General features: G+C 43.3%; 2 protein-coding genes across 2 annotated transcripts; both read left to right on the top strand.

The window, feature by feature from the left end:
- The first annotated feature begins 1,262 nt into the window (after nucleotides 1-1,262).
- LOC115330167 lies at nucleotides 1,263-4,294 on the top strand. The gene is made up of 3 exons (XM_040223372.3): nucleotides 1,263-1,478; nucleotides 3,790-3,984; nucleotides 4,056-4,294. Exons 1-3 carry the CDS (start codon nucleotides 1,466-1,468, stop codon nucleotides 4,268-4,270), a joined length of 423 nt encoding a protein of 140 aa, XP_040079306.1. The 5' UTR covers nucleotides 1,263-1,465; the 3' UTR covers nucleotides 4,271-4,294.
- Nucleotides 4,295-5,599: 1,305 nt separating this feature from the next.
- Nucleotides 5,600-13,442, top strand: LOC120836251. The gene is made up of 12 exons (XM_040223371.3): nucleotides 5,600-5,808; nucleotides 6,123-6,206; nucleotides 6,418-6,501; nucleotides 6,658-6,744; nucleotides 6,836-6,919; nucleotides 7,127-7,210; nucleotides 7,361-7,447; nucleotides 8,219-8,299; nucleotides 8,401-8,609; nucleotides 10,258-10,417; nucleotides 12,268-12,385; nucleotides 13,076-13,442. Exons 1-12 carry the CDS (start codon nucleotides 5,700-5,702, stop codon nucleotides 13,119-13,121), a joined length of 1,233 nt encoding a protein of 410 aa, XP_040079305.1. The 5' UTR covers nucleotides 5,600-5,699; the 3' UTR covers nucleotides 13,122-13,442.
- The last annotated feature ends 4,043 nt before the right edge of the window (nucleotides 13,443-17,485 follow it).

The following is a 17,485-nucleotide window of genomic DNA, read 5'->3' as shown; positions in this document are numbered from 1 at the left end:
CGTACGCTCGTTGTAGAGAATCCGGCGTTCCGGACAAAAAGGGCGAGGCCCAGAGGACGGCTCGGAAGCCCAGGTAGAGCATGGTCCTGGTCGGGTCGGCTGCGACCAGTTCGTCGATCTTGGCCAGGTCCAGCAAGAGTAGCACGCCGGTGGCCGACGGATTGACCGCCTTCAGGAGGGCCCTGGGTCCCGCGTGGAGATCGGTCAGAGGCGTGGGTTCCCAGGGCGCCCGGAAGGGAGTTCGGCCAGCGGGTGAGACAGCTTGGGAGAGGCTGCGCATGACCGTGCTCACTTCGACGGACAGGAGGTGGGCGTCGGCGGCTGGAGAGACCAGGGTCACGGCGTCCCTGACGGCCTCCTGCGAGCGAACCTGCTGCGAACTGAACATGGCTTGCACGACCCGCAGTGCTGGGGGTTTATTTCTAATATTTTATTTCAGAATACTGCCAACCTCCGTAGGGATTTTAGCATTATTGGGCTACAAGAGAAACACAACATAAATATACAATTTAAGATAACCGAGAGTAAACATAAACAAAAGTTGCGTGTCTTTCTTAAAAAAAACGTATCAATTCATAGATTGACAAATAAGTTGGTTTTCAATGGTACCAATAAACAAGTCCATACTTGCATAACTAAAAAACTACCCAGACAACACACAAAATCCCTGGGATGTCCCAAAAAAGTCCCTATGTGGTCTTCACGTCCCATATCCCATTGCAGTTATCCCTAGGATATATTTGGGACAACATAATGTGGACAATCCTGAAATCTACCTCAACGGGACGATTGGGGGATGAGACTGACTTTTTATTTGCTTTACCGGTAGGTATACTTTGAAAAGGCATCTTGATATAGAAATTAACTTTGACACAAAAGAAGCCATCTTAGACCTCATTTTGCCAGAGTTTGGCGACGCGTTCGAAGCTCATCCAGGCTCATCGAGATCGAAATTGGTCTTGGACGACTGAATCCAGGGTTCTGCAGCACGATCGTTTTCGCTCCACGCGCATCCGAGCTGAGACGCGCCGACCAACGTTGCGCCGACGCACCGCTCTTGGAAAGGGGGGAGGAGAATTATCCTTCCCTCTCCCTCCCACGCTCTCCTCCCCGTTCCTCAAAAGAAAAAGAAAGTAAAGGGGCGACAAGACCCTGCAACGATATAAAGAAAAAAAAAATTTATACAATATTAAAAAAAAAAAAAAAATATATATATATATATATATATATATGTGTGTGTGTGTGTGTGTTTACGAAATTTGTATTTATATAAACTGAATTGAGGGGCTTGGAATCCTGGCAACCTTGTCGATAGCCACCACAAGTCATTCGGTTCGAAAGCCACGATCCAATCCAATCCAATCGGAACTTTTCCCTCTTTTTTTTTTATAGCTGTTTCGCGGAGTTTTTTTTAGGGAGGCCTTGTAGGTACTACAACGGGTTTGCTATCAAGAGGAGCAGCGACATGGAAATGGAAGGTAATCGTTTATGTTCAATCATTTCCGTGCAGTGCGAAGCTTATTTTCAATCCTATCAAATAGAATGTTTCCGCTTTAGGAGCGCTTGTGTTAGGACTATCATACGTCCAACTTCAATTGATGGCGGCAACTCCTTGAACGTGTGAACTACGCGCCTGTTTTAAAATGCATAAGCGTCCAAAAGCCACGTTTTATAAACGCGCTAGTAAAGCAGCTCGCGTAGACTTGTGCGGTATTTTGTTGGGTGATGTTGGTGACGTAGTCGTGGAAGGAGACCAAAACATTTATATGGCACAAGAAGCGGAACGGGAAGTTCCCGAAGCCAGGGAGGATTATATACCCAGCGGATTTCCGCCAGAGCAAGATCACTCATTAGATGGGTATGCGAGTTCACAGAACGCAATTGAGGACCTACATTCCGATTATCAGGTGGCTGCATCTGTGCGCCACGATGGTTCAGGCACTTCCGAGCATCAAGGCTACGTGGTCAATGCACGTGGGCCGATTGAGCAGCAAGTCAGAGGCTGGGCCATTGACACAGCTGTGTCTCATCGCTCCCTTAACGAGCTGCTCAAAATTTTGCGCTCGCATTCTTGCTTCGCTTCTCTCCCTGGGAGTGCAAGGTCGCTTCTTAAAACACCTAGGAAGGCAGTTGTAGTGGTCATGGGAACAGGAAAGTACTGCCACTTCGGCTTGGAAGCAGGGTTGGAAGACACTCTGAAGCATGCACGTGACATACCAGACATCATTACCATCAATGTTAACATTGATGGCCTGCCCCTTACGAAAAGCACACGTGACCAGTTTTGGCCCATCCTGTGCCAGGTGAAGAACTGGGGGAAATGCGATGTCTTCCCTATTGGTGTGTACTACGGAAAGTCCAAAGCAGTGTGTTCAGAGGCTTTCCTTCGGCCTGCTGTGTTAGATATCAACCAAGTACTAAGCGAAGGTGTTGTGCTGCAGGGAAAACATCTACGAGTAGAGCTCGCAGGATTGGTCTGTGACGCTCCTGCAAAATCGTATGTCCTTGGCATCAAAGGACACAATGGCTATTTTAGCTGCACCAAGTGTGAGACGGAGGGGGAATTCATCAACGGCAGGATGTGCTTTCCCCAGCTTGATGCAAAGCTCAGAACAGATAAAAGTTTTCGAGATTGTGCTCAAGAAGAACATCATGTCAAGGGAACAGAGCTGAAAAAGCTTCCCATTGATTTGGTCATGCAAGTTCCTCTGGACTTTATGCATCTTGTGTGCTTAGGTGTCGTCCACAAGCTACTGAGATTATGGCTTAAGGGAAGCAACAGGTATCGCCTGGGAACAGCAGTACGAGATGCAATTTCTTTGGCTAACCTTGAAATTCAGTGCCATATCTGCTCAGACTTTGCTCGAAAGCCCAGAAGTCTTCTAGACTTGGACCGCTGGAAGGCAACGGAGTTTCGACTGCTCGTGCTGTACACAGGCCCAGTTGTGCTTTGCGCAAGGGTTCCTGAGCCATACTTTTTTAACTTCATGGTTCTGCACTCTGCAATCACAATTCTCAGCAGTCCTAGGTACTGCCGGGAGTTCGTGGACTACGCTGAAAAGTTGCTGGTCCATTTTGTCGAAACATACATGTTTCTGTATGGGAAGGATGGAGTATCACATAATGTGCACAATCTCATCCACTTGGCCAATGATGTGAGAGTTCATGGGCCATTGCAATCATGGAGTGCATTCCCTTTTGAAAATTTTATGGGATCACTGAAAGATCTCCAGAGGAAGCCCGAGAAGCCGTTAGAGCAGCTGCACAACCGTGTCATGGAGCGCCGAGGTGTTTCAACACCAAAGGATCTCAACAGTGAAAGGCATTTTTTCCTCCCACATGATAATGGGCCACTGCCTCCTGACTGTGTTAACCCTCAGTACAAAGCTGTCAATCTCCCCCACAAATTCTGCCTCAGGACACGCATGAATGACAACACTTGCATCTTAGCTGATGGAACCATCATTAGAATTCAAAACTTTGCTTTTTGCTCAGCGTCTGGCCAGGCACAAGTGATTGGCAAGCAGTTCAGGGAAACAGCTGACCTGTATACTTACCCCTGTGCTTCATCTATGCTCGGCATCGTTCTTGCCTCTGACCTCTCCGGCACCAGCTCGTGGCCACTCTCGAGCATTGTCCAGAAATGTGTTCGAATTCCTTTCAAAGGGAAACATGCGATTTTTCCTCTGGTTCATCTGCAGTAATGTTTCCCTCCATCTCATTTCTTTTTCTCATAGGTTCAAGTGGTGCTCGTTAGTTGACTGTTATTTCCATTCTTTTTTCAACCAGATGGCAAAAAGTTTGGGGTGTTCCATTTTCTTAAGGATGACTCTGTCGCTGTTGTCCATGCAAACTGGGTGAAAGGCTCCGTTTGTTTTTGGCCCAATAAGACAACAAGCAAGAAACTTAAAGCATTGACCATGGAAGGCAAGCTACCAGAGCTAGGCTGGACGGAGTTACCGTTCACTTCTCTTGGATGGTATGGTAAGTAGAATAACCTTATTTCCCTAAATGCTTGTTGTGAGATTTATAACATCAAGAGTTGATTATTGCAGACAGTTACGAGAAGGCAAGACTGAAACTTCCCATTGCTGAAGAGGCGTCCGACCTACGTAGTGACGTAGAATTAGGGCGTGGAAAAAGAAAAAAGACTAGGAAGCTAGTGTCTAGCGATTCTGAAGTTGAAATCCAAGAAGGCTACATTCCTCCTAAACCACCCACACCACCCTGCCTTGGAGAAAGATCTGACCAAGCAAAGAAAAGTGAGTAGTTTGAAGACATTGCGTTCTATTTTATGAACATTTTCCTTTCTTAGAGTAATTCAATCCTTTCATTTTTTTTTGTGGGATGCTAATGGAACTAATTACACATATCTCTCCAGATTTTAAGCTAGCTATAGCTGTTTATTCATAAAAATAAAACATACTTAAATAAAACAGCCAAAATAAATTTTTAACGGAAGTCTGTGATGGCAACAGTCTCCTATCTCATTGGGAGAGGCAAAACTGCCGACAATATTCATCTCTGTTTCGAGTACAGTTGAAAGCCTCTAGTATGAAATAACCTGTTTAACAGAGAGGATAATCTGGTTCTACCCAGTTGTTTTAATATCTTGCCTAGGGTGATGTTTACTATCAAGAGATCTGTGTAACAAGGTGCTTTTGCAGTTCCAGACACTTGGTTGGACAGGTGTTTGACTGGATGCAGCAAGTGCTACATTTACCGGCTCATTGCTTTGCAAGGCATGCCTTTTGCACAAGCGCTGTCACTACCAATACTCATTACAGAGCATGGCGCTCATATTCATAACTTTGCTGTCTATCGTGTCATGCAGAAGTAGATCAGAGGTTTACAATAAGAGCTTGCAGTCACTGATTTTAATAGTTTAAATTGATCTGTAGAAATGGGTTTTAATAGCCCTAAAAAACATTTTTAATATTTGGAATGTAGCTGGAGTGTTTTTGTATATTCAGGAGCCTTTTATGTTGCTGCAAGTGGTCATAACACGTGGGAAGTTCATATGAGCTGGTTCTGATGACTGACTTATTGTCAACTGCCATCATATTTTGGGCAGTTGCTATTTATCCTTTATACATCTCAGGACAGGAAGTGTACTGTACATCTCCTTAACCATATCTGACATCTAATATCAGAGCCACATGATCGTTTCCTTATCAGTTGCAAACATCATCTGGTATCGGTAAAAAATGATCGCCTGGGACTACTCGTCACACTCTCAGAAAGTAGTGTTGAATAATTTCTAGAAAGCAGAAACACATGTAGGTACATGAAAGACCTGTATGTGTCTATCTCTTTCTTTATGTGTCATCTTTTGGTTAATTAATTTAGTGTTAAGCAATAAGCTCAACTTCTCCTTATAAAATGGTCTTCCATGTTTATTTCTGATGAGCTTCGGCAGTAGCTTTGTTGTCTCGCAGACTTCTTCTATCTGATAAAAGTTTCCTTATAGTATTCTTTTTTTCCAAAATCAGGCAGCCGCCTAATCTTTTCTGGACATGAAGCTGTGGTGCATTCGAGGTCACACGGGGCAGGTCGTCAGAAGGCGAAAGGTATTAAACCATCAATCACATTTCTCTTTATGTCTTACTTTGCATTGAACTGGGGTTTTGTATGAGTATGTTTTTATTTTCCATCCGGATTTGGTAGAGTTTTATTTTCCTCTTAGCACTGCTTTTCAAATGCTGTTTATTCACATCATTTCTGCAGAGAGCCGTCCCATCTCTAACAAAGGTCAGGCACTTCGGAGGATTTCGAGATCATGCGAGCAGTCTAGCCAGGGTGTGCACGGTAACGAAGCATACTGTTCTTGTGCTAAATGACCTATTGATGTATCTTGGAGTTGTCTTCAATATTGCAAATGGGCACTGAAATTAAGTTTTAACACACCTTTACTCTGAGCCATATACTAGAAGACAGTTAATATGCTCGCTTTGAGCTTTGTAGCAGAATGTGGGCATTTCATGTTTTCCTCGCGTTGTAACTATATGCTGATTGTTCTGTTAATTCATCCAATGGTATTTATTGGGGCTGTTTGAAAATGCTTACTCTACCAGCTTGCATTACTTTTGTATCAATTATGTCAACTTTTTATTTTTATGCAGGCAGCCGTCCTGTCTCACGGGAGCGCGAGTCCTCGCATGGAAGGCAGCTCAAATCCCCGGAGTGGTCCAGCCGATGGGCCCATGGTAACTAGGCACCTTTTAAGTTTCACATATAAATGATGTGCATGAATATCTGTGGCAGAGTTATAGGGGATTGAAAAAATTTCAAATATGTAAAATAAAATGTCCTGCCGGATAACTGAACATCTCCCACACACCCTAAGGAGTGTTAGCAGTGTGTAGATCTTCTAGTAACATGGTTAAATTGAATTGGAGGCATGCTGTTTTTTCTCAGGCAGCCGTTCAGTTTCTCGTGAGTTTGAGGAACTTCCGTGGAGGCGTTCACTCTCCCCTAGGCACTCTACCCAGCAGGCACATGGTAATTCATTATTTACTGTCTTTCTGCTCATATGGTTCCTGCAGTGATGTCGAGTCACTTTGTCTGAAGAGAGTAGCAGAGTATTCTAGCTAGAACCCATGGGACCATAAGAGTTTTCTGCATTGTGCTGAAATTTCACATGCTTCTCTGCAATAGGGAGCTGCCCTTCCCATCACGAGGTAGAATCCTCACTCGGGAGGTGCTCAGCAATGTCTCCTGAGGCTCTCAGTCAGCATGTGCATGGTAATTGAACACACATGTTCTCCTTTGAAAATGCTTACTCTACCAGCTTGCATTACTTTTGTAGCAATTATGTCAACTTATTTTTATGCAGGCAGCCCTCCTGTCTCACGGGAGCGCAAGTCCTCGTATGGAAGGCAGTCCAAATCACCGGAGCGGTCCAGGAGTGGGGTCCATGGTAACTAGGCACCTTACCTTTCAAGTTTCACATATAAATGATGTGAACGAATATCTGTGGCAGAGTTATAGAGGTTTGAAAAAACTTTCAAATATGTACGTCATGCAGGACAAGTGAACATCTCCCACACCCTAAGGAGTGTTAGCAATGTGCAGGTCATCTAGTAACATGGTTAAATTGAATTGGAGGCATGCTGTTTTTTCTCAGGCAGCCGTTCAGTTTCTCGTGAGTTTGAGGAACTTCCGTGGAGGCGTTCACTCTCCCCTAGGCACTCTACCCAGCAGGCACATGGTAATTCATTATTTACTGTCTTTCTGCTAATATGGTTCCTTCAGTGATGTCGAGTCACTTTGTCTGAAGAGAGAGTGTTCTAGCTAGAACCCATCGGACGATAAGAGTTTTCTGCGTTGTGCTGAAATTTCACATGCTTCTCTGCAATAGGGAGCCGCCCTTCCCATCACGAGGTAGAATCCTCACTCGGGAGGTGCTCAGCAATGTCTCCCGAGGCCCTCAATCAGCATGTGCATGGTAACTGAAAATATGTTCTCCTTCTGCTAGCATATTTGTGATGTTCTGGCATTTTATTGAAGTGCATTTTCAGACCACATCGTCTCTGTAGCAACTTGTTCATTTGACCATGTTTATTTTCTATTGCTTATTTGACCAGGCACCATATTATGTGCAGTGTACATTACACTGAGTTTAAATGCAGAAAAATTAACTGAAAGAATAAAAAGAAAAGGACGATCACAGACGACAACGTTCTTTATCTGCTAGCATGGTATGTTTCTTCCCATACTTAGCTATATTAATACTGGCAAGATGGGGAACCTAAAGTGCATTCTGAGTGCATGCTACTGATCATGTCGATGTTTTACTTCTAAGCTTTCACTTGAAAAAGTGGGTGAGTTAGCGTTGTGCTTCCCCAAATTTCTTCCCACCAAAGTTGGCATTAAAGTTGGGATACACTTGCTCGTTAAGTTTCTTTATCAGTGGTCATTGCCAGAAGTTTGTAGCACACCTGCGTACTTTAGGGGGTATGAATTCCACTGTTTGAAAACTACAGTAAAGTGGTGATTTGCGCCTGTTGGTTCATAGCAATAGAAACACCGCCGGAAAATACAAGGACTAAGATGAGGGTAAACGAGGCACTCTCAACTGTATATTTTGGTAGGATCGCCTTCTCTTGTTTCCCCTTGTCTTAGTCCTCGTATTTCTAGCGCTGTTTTTCCATGGTTTTAAATACTTTTATAGCTCACTATGTATCTTAAATGGAGTTGTGTATCATTTCTCTGTCAGGCCCTGTTCCCAGCGCAGGGCGGCCGCGTGATATTACTGCTCATATGCCACCAGGGGCAATTTCGGGCCCACAATGGACAGGTAATAAATACTTCTATTTTTTTAGAAGTGAGACCTTCAATCTTCCCTGGGGCCTTGTTTCAAGCCTTTTGTATGCCATTTGTATGCCATACTCTTTTTAGATTTCATGACGCAGGTGCTGAGGATGTTGCATACACTCAAGCAGAGACAACAACAGCAATCAGAACAACTGGCACTCCTTGCCAACATGCTCGACAGTGTGCTGCCTGCACCGACCGAACCTCTTGTTGTTGCTCCTTTGAAGGATTTGGAGGAATTCTTGGCTTACGAAAAAGTCCTGGCTGCAAGTGATGAAAAGAAGCTGCAACTGGTGAGATGAAATTTGTTTTTAATTTCTTTGATAAAACTGACGGGGTATTTAGGCTCGCCAATATTTTTATTTGCACATTACACGTGAGAGCCCAACTACCCAGAAAACAACTCGCGGCTCGGAATTCGTTTTCTTTCCGACCGAAAACAGCCGATCGAGAACTGGCTAGTTTCAGTCACGCTCACTCTCTTCTCCGTGGCCATGTGCCGTTTTTTCATGGTTTAGACAGAACCACAAAATATAATCGAAGTCCTAGGTCATTGAAGGCACGCACACAACATTTAAAATAGAAAATAAATATGATACCCGTTTTTTGTGGCTTCTAAAAAGCTGCAAATGCGTTTGGGAGAAAAAAAGTATCACAGCTACGTGACTTCTGCCACCTATCCCCTCCTCTATATTTCTTCCTGCCCAGTCCAGTTTCGGTTTCGAGCAGTTGCGTTTTTTTACTTTATTAAAAATAGATGTGACACTAGCAAAATATTGATCTGACACCATAATAAACCGCCTGGCAAAAAAGTAAAAAAAAACAAAAACAAAATTGGGGGTTGTCACTGTTCCTTTAAAGGGGTATTCCGGCATTATTTTCGTGGTCTCTGATTTGCCTCAAAAATGGCTCAACACACCGATAGACACGGCTGTACCAGCTCCCCAAGTATTGTGTGAAAAGATGATTTTGCAAAGTTATTGAATTTTATAATTTCGTTTTCATCGTGTTTCTCAAACCGGGGGCCCCTACTGGCAACATTGAAGTGTGACGACAGAAATGGTACAAAGTGGGCAGTAAGCCATTTTCCCAACTGGTTACAAGACATTTGATGGTGGGAAAAGAATGCTTGGTAGCTGATTCACTAAGGAACGTGCAAAAAACACTTGAAATGCTCAGTTTAAGACTACCTGCGCGACTTAAAGCTCTGTACCATTTGTGACGTCACACCACTGGAGAGCGCGCGGAAATTTGAATGTTGGTTTCGGCATCATCTTCGTTTACGGTTTTGTCGATTGCTATTTATCAACTTCAAAAAAATAAATAGCGTACCGTGAACACTAAAGTCCTGGTAGTCAGAAAATGCAATTTGTTTGAGTAGCTCAAAAAATGGCCGGGGTACCCCTTTAAGGACAAAACATATACCGGGCCCAATTTGGGGAGAAAAAAACTAGGGCCTTCAGCGACGCAAAAAATAGCTATGCATTGCAGGAAGTTGAGACTCCGCCACAGTGTGACGCTAGCGGTGCTGATAGAATTCGAATGTTTGAGAATGTGATATTACCTGGATCAAAAGAAATTGAGAAAAAAAAACAAATTTCTTTTTGAGTGACGCCCACTAAGCGTACCACAACGAAAGAAACCCTTCTTTTGTTTCCTTTTTATAAGCCCTCTCACCAAAATAAGCTCCACAGGGGCCAAAATAACTTATCTTTTTTGAAAAAAGGCCGAGTGTACATGCGCTTGTCAAGAAGTGTTTCTTTCCCGTATCTTTTGATTTAGGTAATGCCATGTTCTCAAACTTTCTCATTTTGTCAGCACAGCTAGCGTCACATTCGGGCAGAGTTTCACCTTCCTGCAATGCTGAGTTAATTTTTGCACCACTGAAGACCCTGGTATTCCTCTCTTATTCAGGCCCGACTGTCTGATGTTCTATTCCAGAAAAGGTACATCAAAATAATTGGCGGGGACGATGCAAAGGAAAAAACTTCCCGAATACTTAAGAAGCTTCTGACTTACGACATAGGAGTGGCCTTCACTTGGTATGGTACAAAAGACAAGAGGAGATTCTGTGACCTGCAGTTCTGTCAGCTGATGTGTGGTAAGCACTTCAAAGGGCTCATGATATTTTGTAGAAATAATATTAATTGTACAGCTTTGTTTTTAAGGTACAGTATAGGTGATGTCGTACTAATACCTTACTGTCCTTCTAAATCAAGAGTGCTAAGTCACTAACACACAGCTCCTGGTACCGAGCTTCATATCAGTTAAACTGACTATAAATTTGGTTTACGAAGCATTGAATAAGGCAGATAATTGAATTTACTTTATTCAATTTTATGTAATGGACCATTTTCAAAAATCCCAAAAGGCATGCGAGGAGTGGAAGTATTTTCAGGAACGTCGTGTGTGTGCCCTCAGTCCCTCTCGCTGTTTCCATCCCATGACACTGTTGGTCATGCTGCATTCCCAAAGGAGGAGAATGCAAAAGTGTGGGAGCTGTATAAGCCCTTTTCCATGATAGCTCTTAATGCCACTGGAAGGCACTTCATGTTTTACTAATGCTCTATGGGGATGTAATGTGGGAAAGGAAAACATGCACAAGAGAAAGCGTCACATCTGAGCAAACCTAAAGCACCCTTTTCTAGTCGTGTCATATATTCATATTTAGTGCTGCGTCAAACCTATGAATGTTTTTCCAGGCGATAAATGGTAAGATCGTATGCCGCATGTCACAAATAATTCGCTTAAATTAAAAAAAAAAAGTTGAGTGCTCTATGCAAGTTAAGCATACTGTCTGTTATTAGCAAGCATCTGGCTAGAGTTGCAGTGTTTGAGTATGAAGCGTTTTATAATGCAGCAACCTTTGAACTTTGAAGAATTGTGTCTCATACGTTTCACGTACGCAACACAGTTGCTCAGCAATTTGTCATATTTTTTTTAAGTAAGCCAAATTAATTAGTTGAGGCTAATTAGATAACTTTTTAAATATTTACTTAGGAGCTGAAATGTCAATTGGAAAGTTTTAAAGCACCTTGAAATATTTGCACCATGATGCATATGCATGCTTCTGTTTATATGTAAAGAAATGCCGCAAGATTTTAGAAGAGTCCATGATTAAGGGGGCACATTGCCGTGGTATTTTGTAATATTTTACAGGTCAGTAAAATAAAGTATGTGAACTGTATCACATTGCAGTCATGTAATTCCAATGCTTCTTAATGCACTTTGCAAGTTTCACACTGACACCTCGGTTCTCAAATAAGTATTAATGTGAAACGTTCTCTGGTTCTACACTCTTAACATGCGGTATACTGTGTAACCGCAAGCTCGAAGCTGATTGGTCGGGACAAGTCGCATGGTATAGCTGGTGGAGATGAGGAAAGCTTGACGCTGATTGGATAATCACGTGGTCAACCGGCTAGACGTGGTGTAGCCGGTGCAGAGGAGGACAGGGCGTTTCAGAGTTAAAGGGACGGTCGCCGCCTGGGCTTGAACCCATGGCAGCAACGTAAGCCGAGTGTGCTTCCATCCGACATTGCAATGCTTGCAGGAGATGCACGGAAAGCTTGCGAGAAGGCTAACTAAAGCGAAAAAGAAATGAGTCCTTAACTTCAGCACTAAGCCATTCAGCCCAAGCAAGAGCCAGCGAAACATTTCACATAACCGCTTCACAATTTCCTAGCAATTTGCCAGTTTCTTAATAAGTTAGCTAATTACTCTTAAGTAAGGAATTATTTCTGCTTAATTATAAATTACTGGAACTCTCACAAGATGCTTTCTAGCATCGTGCAGTTCGTTTCATTTTTGTAGGGCACACCATTTTGGACACCTGAATATACTTGCTGTACTGAGCAGTAGCTTGCACCTTTAAGCAGCCAATGCTTCCTAGACAAATGTCACTTCTACTATTTTACTTAAATTGCCTTATATAAAATATATATCTTACAGGTGGCTTAACAGAACAACAAAACAAGAAAGAAGCAGAAGTCACTCTTAAAGATATTGAGAAAACAACAATGACATGGCTGCGCCATGCCAAAGAGCGCCTGGACAACTGCCAGAAAAGGTAAGCAGGCATACGATTAGGCTGCATGTGAAGGCTGATAGGCAAGTAATATCAGTACTGTAGAACTTTAATACAGCAGTTGCAAACATTTTACAAAGAACGAAACATTGTAAATTTGCCAAAATGTCAACACTGCAGTTGTTATTCATCTGCAGTGTAAAAAAAATGCTTAACATTGAGATATCAAGTCACTTCTGTCTACGTTAAAGGGATGCTGAACCCAAATTGAGATTTCCCTTAACTATGCAGTAGAAGCACCAGTCAACGACTGGTGCTTCTACTGCATAGTGGAAGACTGAATCCCTCCTGCTTCCTGACATTAACGTATTGCACTCGAATTAACCTTCACTCCTCCCCCTGGCTTAGCAGAACTCCTTGTGCCTTGGCTGCAGAGTAGTGGAGGTTAGGAAAGCTGTGACATCATGAAGATAGTTTTTATAAATGCTCACAATGCAAATCTTGTGTTCACAATTTTATTCTTTCTGCACTTTTTTTATTCAAATAGCATAATTTAGGGAACACACAAGCACTTTGCTACTACATATACTCACAGCTCAAGTTTGGGTTCAGCATAATTTTAAACTCGTCTCGTGGTGCAGGGTTTCTGAAGCCATGATTGTTTCCACGTGGAAGAGCTAGCACAACTTAGTGAATATGTATGCTCATAGATGTGTTCTACTTGCTTTGTAGGGGAGCTGCACAGATGGCACACCCAGAGGAAGATGAGGATGACTGAAATCTGGAATTGTTTTCTTTCCAAGTGAAGATGTGCTGTTATTTTAATGAACAGTTCCTTAAGCCTCGTTCAGGTTCCAACTAGTCAATAATTTATTTGTTTTGTAAAACAGACTACTTTATTTTTATGAACAGTTGCAGTCTGGAATTTTTTTTTAGTTCTCTAAAGAGGTGGTTTTATTTTTATGAACAGTTGCTTCAACCTTTTTCTATAAGCTTTGTTAAGTCACTAACGAGTCATTTATATCTTTGTTATCAGACTATTTTATTTTTATCAACAGTTGCTTAAGGCTTCTTGGATAAACCATCATGAAACCACTTACATCTAGTCTCTTTTTCTTGTGAAAGCAGACTATTTTCTTGTAAAAGCTAAAGTATGTTTGTAACACGATTTTATGATCCAGTGTTAGTGTTCTTACAATAAAATTTAAAAGCTGCCTTACCTTTGCATACCAACATCTTTGATTGGCATGACTGCTTGAGAAGTTTGCATCTCAAATTTGATAGATACTTCGTTTTAAAACATTTTTTGGAACATTAGTGGGTGAAATTGAGTAAGTGCACTTCAGACAGCTTTCATGACCACTGCGAACTATTTGCAGAGCACAAGTTCGTTGGCTTCTTTTGCAGGATTTGTGGTGAAGCCAGAACGCCGAGCTCCGATTGGTTCTGAATGAAGAATAGGGGGTAGACCTCAAGGCGGCTTGCTTTGAGGTCTACCCACGATCCTTCCATCGGAGCCAATTGGAGCTCGGCGTCTTTCTGATGTCACTGCAACTCCTGCGCAAGAAGCAGACAACTTGTTCTCCGCATGGGTTGCATCAATTGCCGTGATGGAAGGTGCCTAAAGCACGCATTCATTATGCTCAACTTATGAAAGTACTGGATGTTCATGAGAAGTGAGAACTGTTTTTCTCGCCACAGAAATAAGCTTATTCCATTCAGCTTGCCCAAATGTAGTACTAGTGACTGGGACCGGATGTCAATATCAGTGCCTACCGTTACTTGATCCAAAAATTTTAGACAATGTTTCGAAGCTTTCAACGAGGAATTTGCAGTTAACAGGACCTTTTAATTTACAGATGAATAGCACCTCCTACTGAAGAAAGCCATAATTGTTTTTTTCAATATTTAAAAGATTTGCATATATATATATCGAACCAGATAACAGTAAGCCTTTAATCTTTGGCGTCTGGTTCCAACCGGTAGTGCTACATTTACTCGAAAACCGAGCGTCCTGCGATGCATAGTTTATTTTTGTGGCGAGGAAAATACTTCCTATGAATACCCGGTATAGCAAGCTAAAAAAATGCAATGTCCCCTCTAGATCCCAGGCAGGATTTGGTGTCCCTAGTGAGTCCAACTGCCATCCCAAAAAGGACCTGCGGGATGTCGGCAGGATGTCTATGGGAGCTTCTAGTCCCATTCATTAGAGTCTCATTTGGGATGCTTTTGGGAAATTTGCGGGAGCTCCCAGGGACACCCTTCTCATCCTGAAGGTGACGTCCTTTGGGCATCCTTTGGACAAATGTGTGTCGTCTGGGTATGTACCTAGTTTGTTCCGGTCTATTCCTTCCTCCTTTCTTGTTGTCTGGCTCGAGGCACTAGGCGAACCAGGTAACACTGAAGCCCCTTTATCCTGAGAAAAGTGGCGCCATTCATTGTTGTGGAAATACTCGAGATGGCGTGCCGCGCGCCACCTCTGGGAAGACCATGGCGTCTGAAATCAAGCTCAGTGCTGCGCTGTGCCGCCATGATCTTCCCAAGGGCTGCACGTAGCACGTGCCTCGAGCATCGACGCAATTTGCGCTACTTTTGAAACATGAAGGGGCTTTAGGTAACACCACGTGGGTGACACAGTCGAAAGAAAAATGGCGACAGACATTGTTTGCGTTAGACTGCGTTCGCGTGTGTGTCCATTCAGCAGACGCCTCATTGCCATGGTGATGGCGACCATAGCGGACGGACTTCATTGTGGGGAAGGAGACGACGGTTTGGCGAGATCAGGTACGTGCTTCAGGCTTTTTGCCATGTTTTTCAATTGGCAGAACGTGAACGAAAAAAATGTTTCAAAATAAAGGAGTTAACCTAAATGGCTAATTTTATCCAGCGCCTAATTTTCTGAAGAGTCTTCCACGAAAAGCATGCTCTTCGTGAAAGCTATCTGGCGGCCGTTTTTTTATAAATTTCTTTTATTTTATTTTTAGAAACACGGATCTATATAGTTCCATATACTGCCAATGTATTAGTGTTGGTCCTGCCAGTGGCTTGTTGGTCCTGCCAGTGGCTCTTTAAAGATGACTTTTAGAGGCGCCTGAAAGACCGCCAGACCTATTTATACGAGCTATATGCGGAGGATGCATATATGGCCTTAATGTACATCGTAAAAAATATATAAATTAAACTTCCGCGCTACTCCAAGTCCTAGAAAGTTTACCGCTGCTCTCATCCTTCCACGCGCGTAGGGAAACATATGGATGTTCTCTTCTCAAGACTATAGAAAGACAAAACAGCCTGGTACAGGCCGGTCACCCATTTAGCCTTGAAGCTGACATTCCTGAGCAAAACAAAACTTTAGATCTCCCAGTACGTTCATACAGTGACAAACTGATCAACGGCAAGTCTCCACAAAGGCTTGTACAAACCAGGGTGGAGAATAAGTCGCGATGAATTAAATCATGATTTAAATCGTGATTTACATAAAACCGGCTTTACTATGATGAGTTAAATTGAACCTTTTGCGCAAAAATAATCCCAAAATATATTTTTACTTAACGTTTGTCTGTCATTTAATGCTATCTATGGAGAATTTGTTTTGAATTTAAATCGAAAAATCATCGAGTAAGAACGATTTCTATCAGGCTAAACACGAGCATCTTCTAAAAAAAAAATTTGAACATCGAGTTTTTTTTTAATTTTTTTATATCCATTTTGTTTGTAAGTCAAGTAACGTTCTACGGCAAGTAAATGAGAACGCAAAAGGAACTAACACTAGAAAAGTAATGTGTTATTAAAAGAAGATCAGAACAGGGGAAAAAAAAGGACACAAATCAAGCTTTTTCACTGACTAAAAGTATTTGGCCGTTTCTTTTTTTTTTTTTTTTTCCTATATTGTTTTGGGATTCACTTTAGTGATTAAGAAGCGCTGTTTTATACCTGCAGTGATCTAAATCAAATTGATCTGATGTATACCAAATTGGTCTGATTTAAATCGAATAAATATAATTTATTTGATTAAACCAAAAATCACGATTTTTGTGTTACCCATGTACAAAGGGACCAATCGGGGCGCCAGCATTGCCCAAGGAGCTTACTCGGGCCTTGTGCGAAAACGCTTCCCGCTCTTTTCAACGAGCTTTCCACGAGCTTTTTTCCAAATACTCTTCCCGCGATTGCCCGTTATAGGCTTATAGCCCATCTCTTCATCTTTACGTATTCCCGGGCTCTGTTGGCCGCCATTTTTTCAACAAAAAATGTCGATCTTTTTTTTTAAGTAAGGTAAAGGTAGATTCCGAAGCCTTATTACGTCGTCTAAAACGCTACCGCTACATGCGGGCGGAAAATGAGCGTTTTAAAATGCGCATAGCTTAATAATATTAATCATTAAAAGAATACGTCGCGCGGTTTACCTGCAAGTCGTCGAGCATCGCGTCGGGGTCCCCCTGCCGGAAGAGCAGGTCGGGTGCACCTAGGTGGGCCACGACCCCCGGCTGCGGCGCCACCGAGACCAGGACTGCCACGTTCAGGTCGCGAAGCAGACGTCCCGCAGCTCTCCAGACGTCGTCGGCCGCCGGGACTTGTCCCCTGGGCAGCGGCCACTCGGGAGACACGTACCCCGTGAGAAACGAGGCCAGCTGGGACGTCGAGGACCCGCTGCAGAGCGCCATCAGGTCGCGGCCCACGGCGACGTCCACGTGCTGCGGGTCGCGCAGGTAGACCAGGAGGGCGTCCTCGAGGGCGTTGGCGAGGCGTGTGTCCGTCGAAGTGGCCATGCCCGGAGGCGGCTGCCGCTGGTCGTCCAGGCGTTCGCAGACGTAGTCGTAGAAGTTGAGGCAGGGGTCGCCCTCCAACAGGTCCCTCAGGTAGGCCCCCTCTCGCACGCAATCTGCGGACTCGCACACGTACATCGTCCGTCCGGCCGGTGCTGGATCAGGAGGAAGAGGAGCGTACGGAACAAGGAAACTAAGGAAACTACGAAGATGGCGATGAAAGGATAAAAAACGAGGGGGACATTAAGAAGGACAGGCGACTAAAGCTAAAGCCACCTGAGAGAAAGCAGAGAGTACTGGTACACCGTATCCGTAGTGCTGAATTTTCTGTTACCATGCGAGGGCCAGCGCGGAATACATAGTATGAGGAAGCACT

This window comes from Ixodes scapularis, unplaced genomic scaffold, assembly GCF_016920785.2.
Source record: "Ixodes scapularis isolate PalLabHiFi unplaced genomic scaffold, ASM1692078v2 PGA_scaffold2__306_contigs__length_199485367, whole genome shotgun sequence".
NCBI lineage: Eukaryota > Metazoa > Arthropoda > Arachnida > Ixodida > Ixodidae > Ixodes > Ixodes scapularis.
The sequence above is the reverse complement of the archived record's forward strand: the minus strand, read 5'-3'. Positions and strand labels throughout refer to the sequence as shown.

Excerpts from the sequence above, each read along its gene's own strand:
- LOC115330167 (XM_040223372.3), top strand. Across the intron at positions 3,985-4,055 it reads CACTTCTCTTGGATGGTATG|ACAGTTACGAGAAGGCAAGA; the intron begins GTAAGTAGAATA and ends TGATTATTGCAG.
- LOC120836251 (XM_040223371.3), top strand. The coding sequence starts at position 5,700 with ATGCTGTTTATTCACATCATTTCTGCAGAGAGCCGTCCCATCTCTAAC. Across the intron at positions 6,207-6,417 it reads GTCCAGCCGATGGGCCCATG|GCAGCCGTTCAGTTTCTCGT; the intron begins GTAACTAGGCAC and ends GTTTTTTCTCAG. Across the intron at positions 6,745-6,835 it reads TCTCAGTCAGCATGTGCATG|GCAGCCCTCCTGTCTCACGG; the intron begins GTAATTGAACAC and ends ATTTTTATGCAG.